The 22,063-nt window shown below is 38.5% G+C and overlaps 1 protein-coding gene across 2 annotated transcripts in view; it reads left to right on the top strand.

Annotated features, from left to right (window-relative positions):
• The window catches only part of SGCZ (sarcoglycan zeta), a 402,845-nt gene extending 381,601 nt beyond the window's left edge, over positions 1-21,244 (top strand). For both annotated transcript variants that reach the window (XM_075556756.1, XM_075556755.1), the window contains 2 exons: positions 11,310-11,433; positions 21,050-21,244. In XM_075556756.1, coding sequence (XP_075412871.1) covers positions 11,310-11,433; positions 21,050-21,244 — 319 coding nt within the window. The remainder of the gene's footprint in view (positions 1-11,309; positions 11,434-21,049) is intronic.
• Positions 21,245-22,063: the final 819 nt, after the last annotated feature.

The raw sequence follows: 22,063 nt of genomic DNA, 5'->3' as shown, positions 1-22,063 counted from the left end.
GTTAATGACCTAACTCTCCAAAGAGTCAAAAGCAAAGCACTGTAATGATGAGGCTTCTCAATTATTCATTTTTGTCCAGACGATGGAAAGCTGAGTGTCTGAAAGGATATTCACAAGCCTTGCTGACAATTATCTTCTCAGAGCAATAAGAAGTACTTTTAGTCAGCAACTAAGTCTCATCAACAAGTGAGATTAGTTGGTCATGGGAATTTGGGGGAGTAAGACACAGTGTTGGTTTTGGTTTTATTATTGCAGAAAGTAAAATGTTTATGAAGGAATATTTTTTAAAGTCATGGAGTATAGATAAGATAGTAACTTTTGTATTTAAACGGCAGTGATTTTCATCATTTAGTCAATGAATGTTTGATGAATACTTCATATATGCTAAGATCAGCACTACTCTCCATGTACATTTAAAGCCAACCTATATAGATTCACTTTAGTTTCATTTAGAAGATATTATTGTGCTTCAGGAACAATCATCTAAAAGGCCCCAGCTGTATTTGCTAGTATTACCATTGATGTTACATGTAAAGATGAATGAAACTCTTCTCAGTATGTATTCCCGCTTCCTGAAAAATGGTCTAATTATCCAACGATTTTATAAATATTGTACTAAGCCAAATTTAGCAGCTTGCTCAGAGAACAGATTGGCCACTATAACACAGTGTTTGTTATCTAAATTCCAAAACAATGTTTTCTGGACTAATCAAACTATGATCATTCTTATTTTTTCATTTCCTAGGTTAATATATAGGCAAAATATTGCCACTTAAAGAGTATTTGTACTCTAGGGTACAATGTGATGAGATCCATTTTTGATGTTCACATGTAAAGGTTATTTGCATCTAAGTGCCATTAATTGTTATAAGAGTAATTTGTTAAAATCAGTAAAACAAATCATTATTTAATAACATAATTGCCATATTATTATAATTCTTTTCCTTTAAGAATACTATTGAAAACTGAAAAATTTCAAGTATTATAACAATCCATAATTCAATTAGATCAAGGATAATTGTACAATTGCTGCCATCATCATTTTTAAAACTTTCTTTTTAAACTCTTCCTGAACTCTTTGATATCAGCTCCCCTTTATCCTCTCCCTTTCTCACCCCAGGAACCCTTTATATGAACACACACACAAACACATACACACACGCGTGCGCGCATACATAGATATATATATCCTAGAGTATAAGCTGATCTGAATATCTGCAAAAACACCTAATTTCATGACAAAAACTGCATTTAAAAATGTGCTGAAAACTCAACTTAGCGTGTGTGTGTATATATATATACATGTATATATGCCATATCTGACACCATCCAATATATCCATTCACCTACAATTCTGTTATTTGTTCCTCTTGAGGGGGTTGTACAGTCATCATTGCTATCTGTTTCTCCTTCCTCCAACCTGCCCCTCCTTTTCCCATACTCACAGGGAATCTTTATTCACCTTACTATTTCTGAAAGGTTTATCTATCTTGGATTTGATGCATCGAATAACCTTACTTATTCAAATGAATATAGGTAGGTCTCACAAGATTATTGAGGTGACACTAAGACCATAATAGTAAGGGGAGGAAATATTAAAGAACTAGAAGATAATTATGTTTCATCAGTGCTACACTGCACTTTGGATATATCATCTCTTCTGTGTGAATCCTTCTGTGTCCAATTATCTTACAGGTGGGATTGGGGTCTCCACTTTGTGTAGATTTATTCCTGTCAATCTGATTGGTTGAAAAAACTGAAATCTTAAGGTTTGTAGTTTCCAACATTTGGAAAGCTTTAACTGGAAAAGGCGTCATGTATTTTAGTAGTGACGATTTCATCCTGAATTTTTGTTGGTAGGTAGTATCAAGTCAGTTCCGATGCCCAGATACCCTGTGCACAGCAGAATGAAACTCTGTAGTGTCTTATGCCATCCTCACGGTTGTTCTTATAGCCGAGCCCATTGTTATAGCCACTATCCGTCCATCTCATCGAGGACTGTCCTCTTTCACTGCCCCTCTGCTTTACCAAGCATGATGTCTTTCTTGGGGAACCAGTCTCTTTTGACAATATGTCCAAATTGTATAAGATAAAGTCTTGCCATTTTTACCTCTAAGGACCATTCTGGATGTACTTCATCCACGACAGATTACAAAGGCAAAGGGGGAAAAGTCAATATTGGTTGTAGCTGAAGAGATCACAATATTTCCTGAGAGGGTAAGGCAGTAATATTTCACATAGATATGAGGCACAGTTTACATTATTTTTATTTCTTTAAAATACTTCTTTGTTCAGTTTTCCATTCATTCTGTCAATGAAAGTAAAATTAATTAAACAGTACATACTTTGTCTCCAGAATTGTGTTAAATACTCAGCCAGGACAAAACAAATAATTTATACATTTTTCAGTTCTGTGGGACAGTTTATTTCCCCTTTCCATACAATGTTGAGAATTCTTTCAGAGAGAGATATCACCCTTTATCAACTTGATAGTAGCATAACACTGTAAAAAAATTTTTTTCAAACTTGTTATACAAAAGATTCCTAATGGAATGGTGGTTACACATTGAACAGCAATCCACAAGGTCTGCAGTTCGAAACCATGAGCCTGAGCTGTTGGAGAAAGACAAGGCTTTCTACTCCCAGAAAGCCTTACGGTCTCAGAAACTCACAGGAGCGGTTCGGCCCTGTCCTATGGGTCGCTGTGAGTTGGTATAGACTCAAAGAAAGTCAATTTGGTTTTGGTGATATTAAAACCCAGGAAGCAAACGTGCTTTGAAATAAAAAAGAGCCAGAAGCATTGAGTATATTTATCTTTTGCTGTCATCCCTGGTAAGCCACTGTAATGTTTTGTTCAGATTTTTTCATTGATTTTTTTAATTCAAATAAAATTTAGTCTCTATAGTTTCCTAGATAATAAATATTTCTGATAATATCCATTCTTTTCTGAAGATTTGATCATTTATCTAGCGTAATTTTTCTTTATTCTGAGCCTAGGTGAGATATCAAACATAAATACAAGCATTCCCAAAGTAAATAATACATTTTAAAATTTTTAAATTCAAAAATACCAGAAATACAATATGTTTTAATGTTACAGTATTATATGTACTATATGTTAAATATAGTGCATGAACAACAAAAAGATATTTGCTCTTTAATTGTTTTAAATAATTAAATTATGGGCAAAAGACTGAACAGTAATTTTACCAAAGAGAAAATTCAAATGACCAAGAAGCACAAGAACACTTAAGGCCATTTAAGACCAAAAACAAGCTAATTGCCATTGAGTCATTTCAGACTCAAAGTGGCCCTAAAGACCAGAACAGCCAAATAGTCTGTGAGCTATAAATGTCCGTGGAATCCGGTTACCATAATGTTCTCCTTTCTAATGCGTAGTGGCTTTGAACCACCTACCAGGAGGTTACCTCAGTACTAAACCACTGTGCCACCAGTAGAAGAATGCAAATCAAAGCTACAACGAGATAAAATCTTTCCCTCCCATAGAATGTCAATGATAGAAAATAAAAACAACAGATATTGTGGAGTTATGAAGAAATCGACAATATCATGCATTGCTGGTATACAATGGTACAGATGCTGTAAAAACTAGTTAGACTGATCTCCAAAATTGTACTTAGAATTATCCTATGCTACAATAATCACCACCCCAGATAGACACCTAGAAGAAGTTAAAGGAATGTAAACAAATTTTTTGACAGCAAATTCACATTTTGTACATTCAGCACGTTTACATTTATTGAAGCAATTTTCATAATCACAATAAGGAGATGCCCATCAAACCATGAATAGATAAACAAAAGGCGAAGTATGCATACAATGGAATCAGCATCAACCAGAAAGAGAAATGAAATCCTGAAGAATGCCACAGCTTGGAGGATCCTTGAAGACATTGTGCTGAAGATAATAAGTCACTTACAAAGGAACAAATAGATGATCTCACTTGTAGGAGATAAGCAAATATTTGAAACCAAAGCTTATTAGAATTTATGGAGTCCTGATATAAGCGGAAGGTTGAATAATTCACTGCATGGCCCTGGCCTTGTTGGGCTGCTGATATTCAGCTTCTCCCTGTTCTTTTCCCACAAATGCAGTCCATTTTATTCTTGGGGATTCTGTCTGGCGAAGAGCCTGTATTGTGACAATTTGTTGTTGCTGTTAAGTACCATCAAGTCGGTCGTGACCCCCTGCAGTCTTATGTAATGAAACATGCCCAGTCCTGTACCAAGTTCACATAGTTCTTACATTAGAGCCCATTGTGGCCGCCACAGTGTTAGTCCACCTCCTTGAGGGCCTACCTCTTTTTCGCTGCCCCTCTGTTTTACCAAACATATTGATTGTCCTTCTCTCTTGACAACATGTCCAAAGTATGTAAGACAAACTCTCGCGACACTGACCTCCAAGGAGCACTCTGGCCATACTTCTTGTAAGACAGATCAGTCTGTCCTTTTACAGTTTGTGTTACTTTCTGTATTCGTCACCACCACCACAACTCAAATCCATCAATTCTCCTTTGGTCATTTATGTGGTTGGAACAAAATATTGGCCATAAAGGAGTCATTGGTCTTACAAAATCCGTTATGGACTCTCCAGCTCTTTTCCTGTAACCTAGACCATATTTTCCAATTACTGTTTCTTCCACTTTGTTTTTAACTTTTCCTTTCTAGTCACCAATTAATAGCAATGAATCTTGATTACATGTTTGATCAATTTCAGACTGAAAAAATTGAAAAAATTCTACAAATTCTTCATCTCTAGTTTTGGTAGTTGATGCATAAATAATAGTTGTATTACTAGATTTCCTTGTATGTTTTGCATGTGTTGTCCTACCATACCTAGCACTGTAAATGAGCTTGATCTTGAAATGTCCTTTCTGATAGTGAATGTGACCCATTCCTCTTGCATTTTTCATTACCAGTACAGTAAGCTATTGATCATAGAATAGCTAAAGAAAATTGAAGAAATGTTGGAGGGGCCTGAGGGCTCGGCCACAATCCCAGCTACATGGACAACTGCCCCCCGCCCCCCAAAGAATTTACTGAAGCTGAAGCTCGGGGAGAGGGACATGTCTGATCAGACCACACAGGAGCAAATGAATAGGGAGGAAGAGAGAATGGAACACATCCTGGCCTACCAGGCCTAGAGGATGATATCCCCGCTCTGAATAGCCAAAACACAGAGTGGACCATTTGGTTGATCCCACTATGAGACATGATATCCCTCGCTGACCCATGGCCCTATGGGGGACAACACTGGAGACTCATTGTCGGGATTGGCCCAGTCTGACCCCACCACACCAAGGCAAAACAGTAGGGGTATGCAACAGAGCAATGGGGTGGGGGTTGGGGGGAAGCAGAGCAGGGAGCTCCTGAGGGAATGCAAAGGATAGAGTTTGGGGCCAGAGCATAGCGCCCCATCTGACTCGACTGGAGGACATGCCTAGAGGTCAAAAATCAGACCTTACTCTATTTCCAGGTTTTTTTCTTTTTAAAAAAATTAATTTATTCTTTTCTTGGTCACTGGTTTTTGTTGTCATTGTGTGTTCTCTTTTGTCGCTTTGTCTTGCTATGCCTTGTTTTTTCATGAATATTATTATATCTGCAGGTCTATCTAGATAAGATAGGCTGAATGAGCAGTCTGGAGGAGAAAACAACAGGACCAATGGTTCCAGGGGGACATGGGAGAGGGGGAAGCTGGGGAAAGGAGGTGGTGTTGACCAACCCAGGGACAAGGGAGCAACAAGTGATCCAAAACTAGTGGCAGGGAGGGTGTGAGAGGCCTGGTAGGGATTCAGCAAGGGCAATGTAACTGAGAGAAATTACTGAAACCCAAAGGAAAGAACTAGGAGGTCAAGGGCATTTATAGAGGTCTAAATATAGGCATATACATATGTAAAGGTACTTATATAGGATGGTGGGGAAATAGATCTATGTGCATATATTTATTTATAGGTTTAGTATTAAGGCAGCAGATGGACATTGGACCCCTCCACTCAAGTACTTACTCAATGCAAGAACACATTGTTCTATTAAATTGGCATTCCATGATGCACATCTTCCTGACACAATCAATGAAGACAAATATATGCATTAGCAAATGTGGTGAAGAAAGATGATGGGGCCCAGCAATCAAAACATATAGCATCTGGGGTCTTAAAGGCTTGAAAGTAAACAAGCAGCCATCTAGCTCAGAAGCATCAAAGCCCACATGGAAGATGCACACCAGTCTGTGTGACCATGAGGTATAGAAGGGACCAGGTGTCAGGCATCAAAGAACAAAAAATCATAATGTAAATGAGGAATGCAGAGTGGAGAGCCAAAGCCCAACTGTAGGCAACTGGACACCCCCTTACAGAAGGGCTGCAGGGAGGAGACAAGCCAGTCAGGGTGCAGGGTAGCAATGATGAAACATACAACTTTTTTCTAGTTCTTAAATGCTTCCTCCCCACCACTACCATCATCCCAAGTCTACCTTACAAATCTGACTAGACCAGAGGATGTACACTGGTACAGATAGGAACTGGAAACACAGGGAATTCAGGACAGATGGACCTCTCAGGACTAGTGGTAAGAGTAGCAATACTGGGAGAGTGGAGGGAAGGTGTAGTACAAAGGGGGAACCGATCACAAGGATCTACATATAACCTCCCTGGGGGATGGACAACAGAAAAGTGGGTGAAGGGAGATGTTGGACAGTGTAAAATATGACAAAATAATAATTTATGAATTTTCAAGGTTTAATGAGGGAGTGGGAGCAGGGAGGGAGGTGGAAAATGAGAAGCTGATATCAAGGGCTCAAATAGAAAGCAAATATTTTGAGAATGATGATGGCCACAAATGTACAAATGTGCTGGACACAATGGATGTATTATGGAGTGTGATAAGAGTTGTACAAGCTACCAATAAAATGATTTCTTTAAAGGAGCTAAAAATAAAATTCCAAATGGCAACTTTAGAAGACAAAGTGAAGCATTATAATGAAATGTGCCAACCTGGAGTTAAACAACCAAAAATTATAGCACACCTTCAGCACATATCAAACTGAAATAACTGACAGAAATTAAGCCTCAAGTTACAATATTGAAAGATTGTAAGATCTAAATATTGAACAATGCAGGGCGCATCAAAAGACAAGTACCAAAAATACCTGTACCAAAAATACCTGGTCCACATTCAACCATTTTTAAGAAGTGGCATACAATCAAGAACCAATGGTACCAAAGGAAGAAGTCCAACATGAATTTAAGACATTAACCAATTGAAAGGCTCAAAGAATTGATGGAATAACAATTGAAATATTTCAATAAGCTGATGAAGCACTGAAAGTGTTAACTAGCCTATGCCAAGAAATTTGATGACAGCTAGCTGCCTGGACAATTGCCTGGAAGAGATCCATATTTGTACCCACTCCTAAGAAAGGAGACCCAACAAAAATGCTCAAATTATAGTAAATACAATTGGTATCACATGCAAGTAGAATTTTGCTGTAACCCAACAATGGTTACAGAAGAACATCCACAGAGAACTGCCAGAAATGCAAGCTAATGCACAAGAGGACATTGAACTTCTTGGCTGATGTCAGGGGAACCTTGGCAGAAAGTAGAGAATATCTGAGCTGTCTCAGCAATGCTTTCTACTTTGTCAGTTCTCTAATTCCCTGTAATGGCCTCAACCTGGTGGCACTCAGCTCAAGCCCCATGGGTCAGCAAATCTGGTTCCACAAACTAAATGTCCAGAAGCACCCCATTTCAGTAGGCCTTGGCTTGAAAACATTCAGCTCTATCTCTGAGGGTCAGCAAGCCCAGATGCCCAAACTAAGTTCCCAGAGGTACCCGACAGCCTGCCGCCTGCCCACAGCCCTCGAATTTACTTGCTCTGTGGATTAAGAAGTCCACTCTCCTAGCTCTTGCTGTGGTTCCTGATTCCCCTGCTAGTGCTCATCTGTCACTCCTCTTGGGTCGAAGCTGCCCCCTGGATCAAGGAGGACCACTGCGCAGAGATCTCAAGCTGCAGGCGGTAAGCTCTTCGAATGGTGTTTGTTGGTAGTGAGATCTCCTCTCCTGCCACTGAGATGGCTAAGTTTATTCTCATTGTTTGTTGGCAATTTAATAAGGTAATCTTGATAGATGGTCTGGAGAAAACACCAGGCAATTTTCACCAAGAATTCTTTTTTAATCATCAATTGCCCCTATCCATTCTTTAGGGTTAACAAGGGTTGTTACATGAGAATTTCATTGGGAAATCTCACCCAGTAATGGGACAGCCCTATTTTTGCCCCTTAAGATATTTTTGTTCCCAAAACTTAAGAACACTTATGAGGGACGTTATGTGAATCAATTGAAGATACACAAACTGCCTTTTTTTATGGTGCAAGTCAAAGAATGCAGAACTCTTATGGGAAAACTTCCAAAACTCAAACCAAACTCATTGCCATTCAATGAATTCTAACTCATTATGACCCTGGAAATACGGCCTTCAGATGTATATAAATATAAATAGAAGTTATGTTGAAAAACGGCAGTTTCACATTTTGGTATCATTGTTTAATAAAGTTTCTAGGATTTTATAGCAATACATTTGATAGATAGATAGATAGATAGATAGATAGATAGATAGATGGATTATCTATAGATGATAGAAGTATCATCTTGGACTGCTAACCACAAGGTCCTCAGTTCGAAACCACCAGCCACTCCTTGGGAGAAAGATGGGGCTTTTTACTTGCATAAACAGTAGTCTTGGAAACTAACAAGGCCAGATCTATCCTATCCGTTAGGGTCACTATAAATTGGCTTCAACTTGATGACAGTGAGTTTACATATACAAATGAGTACACACACACACACACACACACACACACACACACACCCTGAAAAAGGGGACTTCAAAAGGTTCAGGGTAAAATAGAATAAAAATAAAATGGAATATGTACATTAAAAACAACAACCTTAACACCTTCAGAAATTTTATGACGATATTCAAAAGGCCCATTGGTATTGAACTTGCTTTGATAAGAGAGACAAACCCTAGAAGCATTGGAATCACTTCTACTGGTTGTTGCTTGAACTTCTCTATATCACTCTTAAGCCTTCAAAATGTGTTTCACTACTTCGAAGGAGTTCACATCAGAGCTCCATGAGATGTAATTCTCTTTGCCCAACCACTTAGAATTATCTTGCCTTAATTGAAGCAAGTATCTATGAATTATAGCAAGCCAGTTTCTCTAATTATGGTGAATGTGAGCCTGGGACAACTCTGTCTTAATGTCATACAAGGGTACACAGGAAAAAACACAGAAAAATGGTCCACTAGGCGGAGCTTTCCTACTATGCATTTTCCCCTCTAAGCGAGCAGCTAGCTACTTGCTCTAAGTTAGTGCACTCAGGAACTTCACCTGGGAAAGTTCTCTCTGGTCACAGTGAATATTTTCATAAAACCAGTTTTGCCTGAACCTCATTTTTTAGTGATTGCCTATTTATGAGAACAAGACTGAAATTGTGTTTACTGCTTGGGAAAAATGGCACAGAAACTTGTGATGTTGAACATGGCTGACAGGGACAGTGCTATGGGAAAAACTTGAGTGTACACAAATGGTTTTCTCCTTTCAAAAAAGGTGAAATATCAATTGATGACAAACTTCATTCTGAACACCCATCACCTTCCCAAATGAATGAAAATATCAACAAAATTAATGTATACAAGTTTGAAGACCAACGATGGACGATTGAAGAGATGGGAAAGTTAACTGGATTATCTTGGAGCTCAGTTCAGTGAATTATAAAGGAAGATTTGGGAATGAAAAGGGTAGCTGTGAAATTGTGCCTCGTGTTCTGATTAAGCAGGAAAAAAAAGTTCACTGGAAATATACCGTGCTTTGATGCTTTGAAAGAACAGCTCTGACGTGTCCCACACCTATTTTCCAAGGTCATTAATGGTGAGGAGGTATGGTGCTATTCTTATGATCCAAAGAGCAAACATCAATCAAGCAGTGGATGACACAATTGTCAACTCACCCAAAGAAAGCTCATCAAGTGAAATCAAAGATCAAGATGATGTTTTTTGGGTTTTTTTTGTGAGGGGGATAGTGCATTTGGAGTTTGTTCCACCAGTTCAGACTGCTAATCAACCTTTCTATTTAGAGGTTCTGAAAAGATTGCATACCAGTGTATGACCAAAAAAAAAAAAAGGCTTGATTTGTGACAGTTGGGACTGGTTTTGCCATTACAACAATGCACCTGCTTGTGCAGCCATCTCAGTGCACCAGTTTTGGGCAAAAATCAGCATGCCTCTTTTGCTCCATGCACTTGACTCACCTGACTTTGTACTGAGTGACTTTTGTCTGTTTCCGTGATTGAAGAGGTGAAGAAGACAATGAGGGAGCCATCTAAACAGATGAGTTTGAAAATGTTTCCAAGAAGGGAATCACAGATTTGACAAATGTATTAAGTATAATGTAGAGCAGATACTTCCTCTGCTCTCAGACAGTGTGCTTTCTGGCTGTAATTTAGCTTCTATTATCTATATTAATTTGCTCCTTCCTATAGTTTTATATAAGAAGCTAATTTTGAAACGGTCCTTCAATTGCCATTTATTTTTGCAATGACAGCTATCTAAAACCCTCAATTTTTTTCCCTCAAATTTTGAAGTAGTCAACATTTTCATTGACAACGCGCTCTGTTTTTCTCTAAGACTAAAATCAATCATTCATTGCGGGCATTTAATTGAGTTGGTAGAGCACACTTGATGTAGAAAATGTCTTACTTATTCATTTAAATTAATGTCTACACATTTAATGAGTACTTTGAAAAATTTCGAGTTAAAAAATTTTGTCCATGCAAGCAAAATTTTTGCAATATTAATGATTTCATTAAAATCCTCATATATTCACAAAGCAGGAACTCTTTATTGAGGGATATTTATGGGCTCTGCATGTACTTATTTATTTATTTAAACTCCATCATTAATATTAATAATGTATAAAATATTCAAACTAATATACTTATCAGGACCCATTTTCTATGAACATCATGAGTGAAAATAACATAAAATATGGTTACTAAATCATACAAATGAGTAAATAATTTATGTTAACAAATGAACAGTTTTATTAATAAGAAAAACAATAGACAAGGCAATCAAAAGATCATGCTAAAGTTTATTTTTATTGGAATAAAGCAAGATTATCATTATCTTAAACAATTTTGTTTTGTTTTAATTCACTAATGCCATCCTTTAATTCAGCATAATATATTTTCCTTTCTATTAATCATTCTTTTGTTTTCCCTGCAGGCTTGAATCACCAACTAGGTCCTTGATAATGGAGGCGCCTCGTGGGGTTCAGGTGAGCGCAGCAGCAGGGGACTTCAAGGCCACCTGCAGGAAGGAACTCCTTTTGCAGTCAACAGAGGGAGAGGTGAGTTAAGGGCAGGGACAGTGCATCTTATCACATGGCATACACATGGTTCCAGGAACAAAGCAAAGAGTAGTTTGTGACCTAGTTGAACTTATGACAATATTATTCCCTTGATTACTAAATCTAGTAAATCTCCATTTATGTGATACTTGAATGGTATTAACAACCAACCATATCTAAGTTCCTCTTATTTTAAAATTGGTCATTAAACATAATTACTAAGAAGGTAGTATCAAGATTGAAGGCAATATTTGTCTACTAAGCTCTATTTTGGTCTTCAAGAAGAAATTTGAATGTTCATTTATGTAGAAATAGAACTAAATATTTATTAAAAGTTGATTTTGCTACTTAACACAGTGCATACTTTTTGTATAAAGAGACTTCAGTTAATGTTTTATTTCATATCACTTTCCCCAGAGAGTCTTTATTACTTTAAAGATCATCTGTCTTTTCTCTGACTACTTTAAAATCCCTTTGGCTTTGCTGTTCTACTTTTTAACTATGGGTAAGAAGTAATTTCTTTCACCTTGTCTGCAATATACAATGTCCTTACTGCCTACAGATGAACAATTTTTCCAAATCTGGAGGTTCCTCGATGTTACCTATTCAGATATTACTTTTATCTCTAATGTTTGTCTGGAATGCTGAAGAAATGTTATATATTTTAATTATTTTAGCATAAAAAGTGCTCTCTTCTTGTTTTCTGTCACATTACCACCATTTTCTCGGCTGCTCTTTAGCAGGTAGTATATGGGACTTCTACTTTTAGTGTTTATGATGATACATTTTTAGGGTTCTGTCTTATCTATTTTCAGATCTGCCATCATGGTAGTTGTTCTTTCATTTGCTTACTTTCAAATTACTATGTTGATTATTTTAAATCCTTATACTTAATGCATATTACTTTGGGGATATTTAACTATAATTCCCAGAATTCTTAAAAGTCCAAATTTGTTGCATTTCTATTTCTGATCTATTCCTTGGTGCTTTCTAGCTTCGTGGGTTATTTGTTAAAGTATGAGGTCATCAAAAGAAGGTGTGTTTTTTTTAAGGGTCATTTAAAAGGGATGCTCAAACCTATATGCTTTTGCGATGTGAAGATGAAGACACATGTGTGCCGACTGATAAGGACGGTTTCCTTTCTTACCAAATGCTACTTATACGCTTATTTAAGACATAGTAACAGGGTGAGACCAACTCTTACTACTATGTTTCTTATCAAATTAAGAGCATATGGAGCCCCTGTCGCTCTATGGATTAGGCATTTGCCTTCTAATTGCAAAGCTGACTTTTCAAACATGCCAGCCACTGGGGGGAGAAAGATGAAGCTGTCCTCAGCAAACATGAACGAGCAGATCTGCTCTGTGGAACCTTGTGGCTGTGCGTCAGAATGGACTCCCTGCTGTCAGACTTCTAGGAAAGCACCAAGGTGCTTTCTGAGATAATTGATCATATTCGTCTTTTCTGGTTTCCTTTTTTAAAAAAATCACTTTATTGGTGCTCATACAACTCTTATTACAATCCATACATATATCAATTGTGTCAAGCACATTTATACATTCGTTGCCCTCATCATTCTCAAAACATTTGCGCTCCACTTAAGCCCCTGGCATCAACTCTTCATCCCCTACCCTCTACACTCCCCTATCTCTCATGAACCATTGATAATTTAGAAATTATTGTTTTGTCATCTCTTGTTCTGTCCCACGACTCCTTTCACCCACTTTTCTGTTGTCTGTCCCCCAGGGAGGAGGTCACATGTAGATCCTTGAAATTGGTTCCCCATTTCCAACCCACCCTCCCTAAGACCTCTCAGTATCATCACTCACACCACTGGTCCTGAGGGGATCATCTGCCCTGGATTCCCTATGTTTCCAGAGCCCATCTGTGCCAGTGTACATCTTCTGTTCTAGCCAGACTTGCAAGGTAGGATTCGGATCATGACAGTGGCGGGGGGTGGGGGGGAGTGGGTGGAGAAGCATTTAGGAAATAGAGGAAAGTTGTCTTTTTCATCGTTGCTACATCACAACCTGACTGGCTCGTCTCCTCCCCAAGACCCTTCTGTAAGGGGATGTCCAGTGACCTACAAATGGGCTTTGGGTCTCAACTCTGCTCTCCCTCACTCATTAAGTATAAGATTTTTTTGTGCTGATGATGCCTGATACTGATCCCTTTGACACCTTGTGATCACACAGGCTGGTGTTCTTCTTCCATGTGGGATTTGTTGCTTCTGAGCTAGATGGCCGCTTGTTTACCTTCAAGCCTTTAAGACCCCAGAAGCGATGTCTTTTGACAGCCAGGCACCATCAGCTTTCTTCGCCACATTTGCTTATGCACCCATTTGTCTTCAGTGGTCGTATCAGGGAGGTGAGCACACAATGATATGGCTTTTTATTCTTTGATGCCTGATAACTGATCCCTTCAGCACTTCATGATCACACAGGCTGGTGTGCTCCTTCCTTGTGGGCTTTATTGCTTCAGAGCCAGATGGCCGCTTGTTTACATTAACAAGACTTTAAGACCCCAGATGCTATATCTTTTGATAGCCAGGAACCTCAGCTTTCTTCACCACATTTGGTTGTTCACCCTCTTTGTCTTCAGCAGTTGTGTCAGGAAGGTGAGTATCATAGAATGCCAATTTAATAGAAGAAAGAATCCTTGCATTGAGGGAGTACTTGAGTGGAGGACTAATGTCCTTCTGCTACCTTAATATTAAACCTATAAGTAAATGTACATAGATCTATTTCCCCATCGTCATGTATCAACATATTTTCATATGTACATGCCTTTATCTAGATCTCTATAAATGCCCTTTGCCTCCCAGCTCTTTCCTCTACTTCCCTCCTCTCCTGTCCCACTATCATGCTCAGTCCCCACCAGGGTTTCAGCAATTCCTCTTTGTTACATTACCCTTGATCATGCCCAACTAGGCCTCCTACACCCTCATCACCCCTGATTTGGATCACTTGTCATTCCCTTGTCCCTGGGATTATTAACACGACTACCTTTCCCCACACCTCCCCCTCTCCCGTGTCCCTGCGGAACCGTTGGTCCCATTGTTTTCGCCTCCAATTGTTCATCCAGTCTATCTTATTTAGACATATCTGCAGAGATAAGAACATGTACAATAACAAGACAGAGCAAATCCAAGCAACAATATACAACAAACAACAAAAACAAACCAATGACACACAAAAAATAAACACAACAAGAAAGAAAAGCTTTTAGTTAGTTAAAGGATTGTTTGTTGGTCTTTAGGAATGTTTTCCAGTCCACTCCGTTGGGGCACCACGCCCTGGCCCCAAAGTCCACCTTCAGCATTCCGTGGGGACCTCACTACCCGTTTCTTTATTATTATTATTATTTTTGCCTTCCCCCATATCCTTTTTAGTTGTCTACCATGTGTGTTCTGTATTTGGTTTGGTCCATGCCATATTACCTGGTCCTCATCCCAGGAATGTTTGTATACCATAGTTTTTTCCCTATGCCCCTTTTGCATTTTTTTAAGCTTACCTCAGCAGCCTTTGAATTCTTTCCATATTTAAGTCAATGCTATCTTGAGGTCTGTTTTCTCTTTTATGCCCTCTGGGTGAGGTTGTTCTATGTGGCGGTCTCTTATTTATGCTTGGAAGTGGTGTTCTTCTGCCTATACTGGGTCTGCAAGGATCTTTTGTAGGGCTGGGTTTCTTCTAACGTATTCTTTGAGGTTTTCCGTGTTTGGTAAGACTCTTACTTATCTATCTCTCTTAATCGATAATTTGGCTGAGTGGAGTATTCTTGGGTTTGTATTGTTTTCCTTCAATTTTTGGAATATGTTACTCCACTCTCTCTTCTTCTTCATAGTTTGCACTGGTAGGTCTGAGCATATTTTTATTTGGGAACCTTTATATGTGATTGCTTGTTTTTCCCTAGCTGCTCTTATGATTTTCTCCTTTTCCTCAAAGTTGAGTAATTTAACTATTATGTGCCTTGGTGACTTCTTGGGATTTAGTCTAGCTGCTGTTCTTTCAGCCATCTGAATAGTTGCCTGCTTTTCATTCATTAAGCTGGGGAAGTTTTCCTCCAAGAATTCTCTCACTATTGTTGCAGATGACTTCTTTGTTGTATCTTCCTCCGGTAAGCCAATAATTCTAATGTTGTTCCGCCATAACTCTTAAATTTTCTTCAGCTTCTCTGATGATCTTAGTAGATTTTTGTTCGCATTTGTTAAAGTCTGTTAGGCTGTCCTCCAAGTCATTGATGTGGTTCTCTGATTCCTCCAATCAATTCTCAAGGTCCATGTGTCCACTACAGGTTTCTGTTATCTCCTCCCTAAGCTCCTGTATTTCCCTTTGGTTTATGGCTTTTATCTCCTCTATCATATCGTCCTTTTTCTGTATTGTTTCCCTCATATCCTATATGACTCCAAGTAGCATTCTGAACATTTCTTTCTGTATCACCTCAAAGTCTGCCTCTTCTATGCATGTCATTATGTTCTGGACATCTTCTGGCATTGCCTTTTGTTTCTCCCATTTATTCGTTGAGGTCATTGGGGCTGATGGCCATTTGCATTGCATTGTTTTAGAGGAACCAGATGCCATTTTCCAGGGAGTCCAAGAGCACTGGCTCTTAGTGTGAGACTTGTAGGAATGCTTCTTCAAACTACCTACAGCTAATTTCACTATGGAATTAATCTACCACTTTATCCTTCTGTGGCTTCTCTTTCAGGGGAGTGACCCCGAAGGCTGGTGGGTTGCCTGATTTGATGTTGCAGAGGCTGGGCAGAGGTTCCTGCAGCAGCTTGGAACATTCAGGAGTGTTGGCCAAGCTGCCTTAGGACCCCAGGCACACAGATCATATTTGTCTTTCTTGAATATTTGGTTCAGTGATTCAATGCCTTCCTTTCACCTTATGTTGAGGCTTCCTGTATCATTTGATAGGGAGCCCTGTGGCAGGCGGTGTCATCAAGTGAGCAGCTAATGGAAAGGTCAGCTATTGGAACCTATGAGCAGCTCCAGGGGCGAAAGATGAAATTGTCTGTTCCCATAAAGATTTAAAGTCTCATAAACTGGCCGGAGCTGTTCTAGTCTATCATTTAGGGTCACTCAGGGTCCAAATTAAATAAATCGTAGTGTGTTTTCTGTTCATTTGTTTTCCATCATTAAATATTTTGCCCATATTCTGCAGCTCAAGGCTTAAACTGCTTTCTTTAGCTCCTGCAGTGTGAAATACACTGAGCTGATTCTTCTCTTTTGATTTCCTAACTCCACCTTTTTCTGCATTTTTTTCTCAAGTTGCCCTTTGAAATTTCCTATTTAGCTCTCTTGATTCATCATTTCTTGTAATCATTTTTCTTTATCACATTCAGGAGCAAATTTCAGAATCTTCCTGACATCCACTATGGTCTATTCGTTCTTTCATGTTTTTAAATGTTATTTAGCTTTCTGCTTGCATAATGTTCTTTATGTCATCCCACAACTGCTCTGGTTTTCAGTCATTAGTGGTCAATGCATCAAATATATTTGAGATGTTCTGCAAGTTCAGATGGGATATAATACAAGTCATATTTTGGCTCCCATGAATTTGTTAGAATTTTCTTCAACTGAAACTTAAACATGCATATGATGTTATATTCCATAGTTTTCACCTCACCTTTTTTTTTTGGACTGATGATATTGAGTTTAGATAATAGCTTTTTCCACAAATATAGTCAATTTGATTCAACATGTAAAAATGAGGTTAAAGATACCTTGGTGAAGATATGAAATTAGAAACATACCAGTTAAGTACTCAAGAATGATATTTGATGTTAGGAGGGAGTGGGAAGCCCTAGAATGGATTGCAATTGCATAAATCATCTTGAAGGCAATTTAAGTACGGGGGATGCCCTAAGCTTGATGTGGGTGTGATTGTACAATTCTCCATGACATGATTTAATGATTGAACTATTGAATAATATGATATGTAAATTACTTACCAATAAAACTGTTGGGGGAATACAAGGGTGATATTTCAGAATGGAGAAGAGTTTTGTAATCATTAAGGGACATGGATTATGATGCAATATTATATAGAAATTTCAGTTTTGTGAGTTGGAAAGTAGATAACCTCATGGCAACTGCCTTAGATAGAAATAGGCAAGTTCATTCATACTGCAAAAACCTGAAAAAGTTCAATACAATTAAGTGTAAGGAAATAAATATTAAAACAAAGAAAACCAAAATTATCAGTCAATTCCCACTCATAGACCTTTATAGAACAGAGTAGAATTGTCCCACATGTTTCCCACATCTTTCAATCTTTATGGAACCAAACTGCCATATATTTCTGCTATGGAGTGAATGGTTGGTTTGGGTTTTGATCTTAGTAGCTAAGAGATTAATCACTGAGACAACAGGAACACATCAATATATTGGAGGGCTTCAAGGGATTAAGGAAAATTTAATTTAAAGATAATAGAATTTATCCCAAAACTTTGCTAACCCCCTGCTATTACACCCCTTTCATATTATACCACAATATTCTCTCCCAAACTCACAATATATTATATTCTTATTCTGAATATATTTTATTCTCTTTCTAAATATCTTATTCATTATAACTTATTTTTTAATTCATATCATTAAAATCACTGCTTTGTTAAAAACGGAAATCTTTTACTGTATGGTTTTTTTCCATGTTTGAAGAGAAGTTAAATTAACTGTTCATTGCACATCAAGGAAACGAACCTCCCCAGAGCTGCCAAAGCTCCCAGCTCCAACATTATACTATGTGCTCCAACAATCCAAAAATCTTCCACCATCTCACAAAAGAGACCAAATGAGACCCAAAGTAGGGGAAAAGCCAAGACAGTAAAGGGGAATTCATCTCAAGAATCGTGGGGGTCTTCACATGGCTTCTGGCAAAAAGTGCTGAATCATGATAAGGACCGGACTCTCACTGGAACTTACCAGGGGAACAGGAGGACGTCCCCCACTTTGAACCCAACCAGTGACCGCTCTGGTGATTCCACCTGGGTCGTATTCTGGTCCCAATTAACGGCGCCACCCATAAATGTGTCCGGACAGAATTTTAGAAAAGAAAAAAAAAAAAAAACCCTCCTACCTCAAGGTCAGTCCGGGCATCCGCAGCATCCCAATCCCGGACGATTCGGGGAAGGAAGGCGTGTTTACCTTGGGCGCACGCAATAATCATGACCAGTTGAGATGCAAAAGCGGCAAAAGACTTTATTAGCTAGCTCGAGCTAGGGCTTCCTCCCTCCCCTGCCCAGCATAGCAGGGATACAGCATCCAAAGGGAATCGGGCAGAAAATCTTTTCTTTCTTTTTGATTTCTTATCACTTAAACTAGAATTATGTGGGGAAATATAATTGAAACTATAAGTAAAACTTTAATAATGATTTTTAAAATGTAAATATTGATAAATGTTTTCATTCACTTTTCTTGTTTCTATTCAATAGTTTATGTTGTATATATGGTGAAAAATTTGGATCAAGTATTGGAAAGATATTAAAAGAATCATGCATAATTCTGTGTTTAAAGAACACAGTATAGTAGGAACCATAAGATATCAGTATGACTTAAAATAACATATGGTATCAGCAGAGTAACATCTTTGAAATAATAAGTTACTTTGTAAGGATCAATTAAGAGGAGTATTTTAATTTTGAAGTATCAGGGTAAGGTCCATGGTTGAGAAAGCAGATGAGCTGCGTCTTAATGGATGATAACATTTCTACACTAAAGGCAGAAGTCAAGGCCAAGTTAAGATAAGATTAATTAATGTAGTTAACATGTACTGGCACAGTTCTATGTAGTTGTAAAGTTCTCAACAATAATAACAAAAATAGAACAATCCTCATGGATCTGATCCTCCAGGTATAAAAGGCAAATGCATACTTTCTGCAGTGTTATCAGGAGATTGCTAGAGTCATTGTCATGACAAATGTAGAACAGTTCACAGTTCCATTGAGCAGGGCTAATTTAGAGAGGACAGGAAAGTCCATTTCGAGAAGGTGACCTTTTAGTAAAAATCTGAATCAAGCAATGTTCACACCCAAATGAATTTAAAATATATGTAAACAAGCACACGGAGCCTTTAGAAAATTAGAAACAATTGAAATGCAGACTAGGTTTCATGTGATTCAAAATTGTAAGTGTATATAAAAAGTGAAGAGTGAATGATCTCTCTGTTCCTCCCTTACTTAATTAATACCTTACCCCCATTTTTAAAGATCTCTGTCTAAATAAATGGAGAACACAATGCCCTGAGATCAGAGTTCTCTCAGAATGTTTGAGCAAAAGCAATGACTAGAGCAAAAAGGGGTTCCAGGCCAGAGCATTCTATTGATAAGCCAGATCATATAAGGCCTATGGGATTGTCTCCATTCTGTGTGTGGGGGGGGGGAGATTACAGAGTGCTGAGCAGGGTTGTGGTGTAGTTTGACTAGCTTTTCCTAATGTCCCATCAAGCACTTTGTAAGATTGGCTATAAGAAATGGATGACAGTGGGAGACTAGATAAGGGGAAACTGAAGGAGTCTCAAAGGAAATAAGCAGGACTTGGATGAGGACGAAGATATGGGACATGTTTTTGGTGAACCTTCAAGAAGTAACTGACTACTTGCCAGAGGAATCAGGCAATAGCTGGAGAGAGTTATCCTCTCTGTACAAGCTTACGGCCCACCTTGTATTCTATTAGAGATTTCCCCTGTGTACCTCAAATTGTTCATTTGAATAAACGAGTTCTCAAGTTAGAAGATTTAGCAAAGTGGATGTTAAGTACAACTCCCGTGTGTCGTGGAAACTTCAAATCTGATTATATACAATGACCACCTCTCGTTTAGCACGTAGATAATTTCCTGGGAATATGTATTAGGCTGTAAGTTGTTAATAGTATCATACAATTGAAATAGTGTTGTTGTTGCTGTTAGCCCTCATGATGCCATCCTAACTCATGGTGACCACGTGCAGAATGTAATCTGTGCATTGTGGTACAGATAGTTTTCATGGACTGATTATCAGAAGTAGAATGCTAGGCCTTTCTTCTTGATCTATATGAGTCTGGAAGCCCTCCCGGTGCCTGTTCAACCTCATAGCCTCATGAAGGTCTCCACTGACAAACAGATGGTACCTGCACCAGAGATGCGGTGACTGGGAATCAAACCTGGTCTGACCCTTGGAAGGTGAGGATTCTATCACTGCACGGCCACTTCACATTGAAACAATACATCAAGGAATGCTTTTAAAGATTATCATTGTTAATTTTATACTGCTGGAGCAATGTTATCTCTGTGAACACTTAGTATGTTGTTTAGGCTAGACTTGATTAAGAAGCTAAATTGAGAGGCTGTCAGAATCATTTTTCTATAGTGTTTGACTGTCTGGCTTGGCCCTTGAAGCAGATGGAAGGTTTTCAGATGGAAGGCTTTCTGTCAGAATGCACCTCATCTCAAGGGAGAGGCTAGCAGCCCGGCGTTGGGGTTATCCAGCAGGAATGCAATTTGTTTGTTTAACAAAGCATGGCAGCTAAGCCAGTAGAATTGTTTGTTCTTTAGTCTTTCTTATTAGACCATGTTGTAAAGTTCGGAGGGCTGTAGAATGCTAATATAAATTAAAATGCAATTCCTTTCCCCCCAGATATTTTTGAACGCAGATACGATCCGGCTGGGAAATCTGCCTACCGGCTCCTTCTCATCCTCTGCAGCCAGCTCTTCACAGTCCCGGCAGACAGTGTATGAACTCTGTGTGTGCCCCAGTGGCAAACTTTACCTTTCTCCCGCGGGAGTAGGCTCCACGTGTCAGGCAAGCAGCAGCATCTGCTTGTGGAGCTGAAATGACCTCCTCCTCCTCACACCAGAATAGCCTTTTGTTCCTGTCCGTCTGCTTCACAGTTCTGCTCGGTTTCCCTTGTGATCAGTCCAGAGCTTCTTCAATGGTCCACAGAGCAACTTCTTGCTCAACACAGAGAGGGAGTGTTACCGCCGTGGAAACGTCATCCTCAGCACGAAAACTGGATCGTAACTTTTAATCAAAAGGGAGAATAACAGGTGCCTTTGCTACATGAAGTGAAGCACAGAGTTTAAGGCGTTTGCAGGACCTGGATATGAACCGCACATATTCATACAACGTAGCTGAAATTCCCAGTACCCCGTGGCAAGATGAATTGGTTAACCCTGTATGAAAACTGACTCTACACTTTGAAAGCACAATTTTCCATTCATCTTTTTGGATGTGAACTTTTATCCCCGAATTTTAAATTTTTGAAGCATTATGTGATGCTTGCTTTACTAAAAATTAAATTCAATACATGATTTTTAACAAAACAAAAGAAAACAAGACAGAATCCTTCCCTGAGTTTTATTTATTTTCTTCAAATTCAATATGTTGTTACTCTTTGTCTACTAAGTCTAGAGTTTTGTACATTAGGTCATTTTGAAAGCACTCAGCAATATAATCTTTACAGAATTAACAAAATACCATCATTCAGTCATTTGTCAGATCTGAATGGCCTTATATAATATTTACTTGGCTATTGCATGTGACGTATTTGCTTTTAAGTAAACATCTAGTTTATTGTGATTTAAGATAGGAGTATGAGGGACAAACTGATGGTGTAGAATCCATAGATCATTTTTTCCCACTTAAATTACA

The sequence above is a fragment of the Tenrec ecaudatus genome, chromosome 8 (genome assembly GCF_050624435.1).
Source record: "Tenrec ecaudatus isolate mTenEca1 chromosome 8, mTenEca1.hap1, whole genome shotgun sequence".
Taxonomy (NCBI): domain Eukaryota; kingdom Metazoa; phylum Chordata; class Mammalia; order Afrosoricida; family Tenrecidae; genus Tenrec; species Tenrec ecaudatus.
Note: the sequence above shows the minus strand (reverse complement) of the source record. Positions and strands in the feature narration are given on the sequence as shown.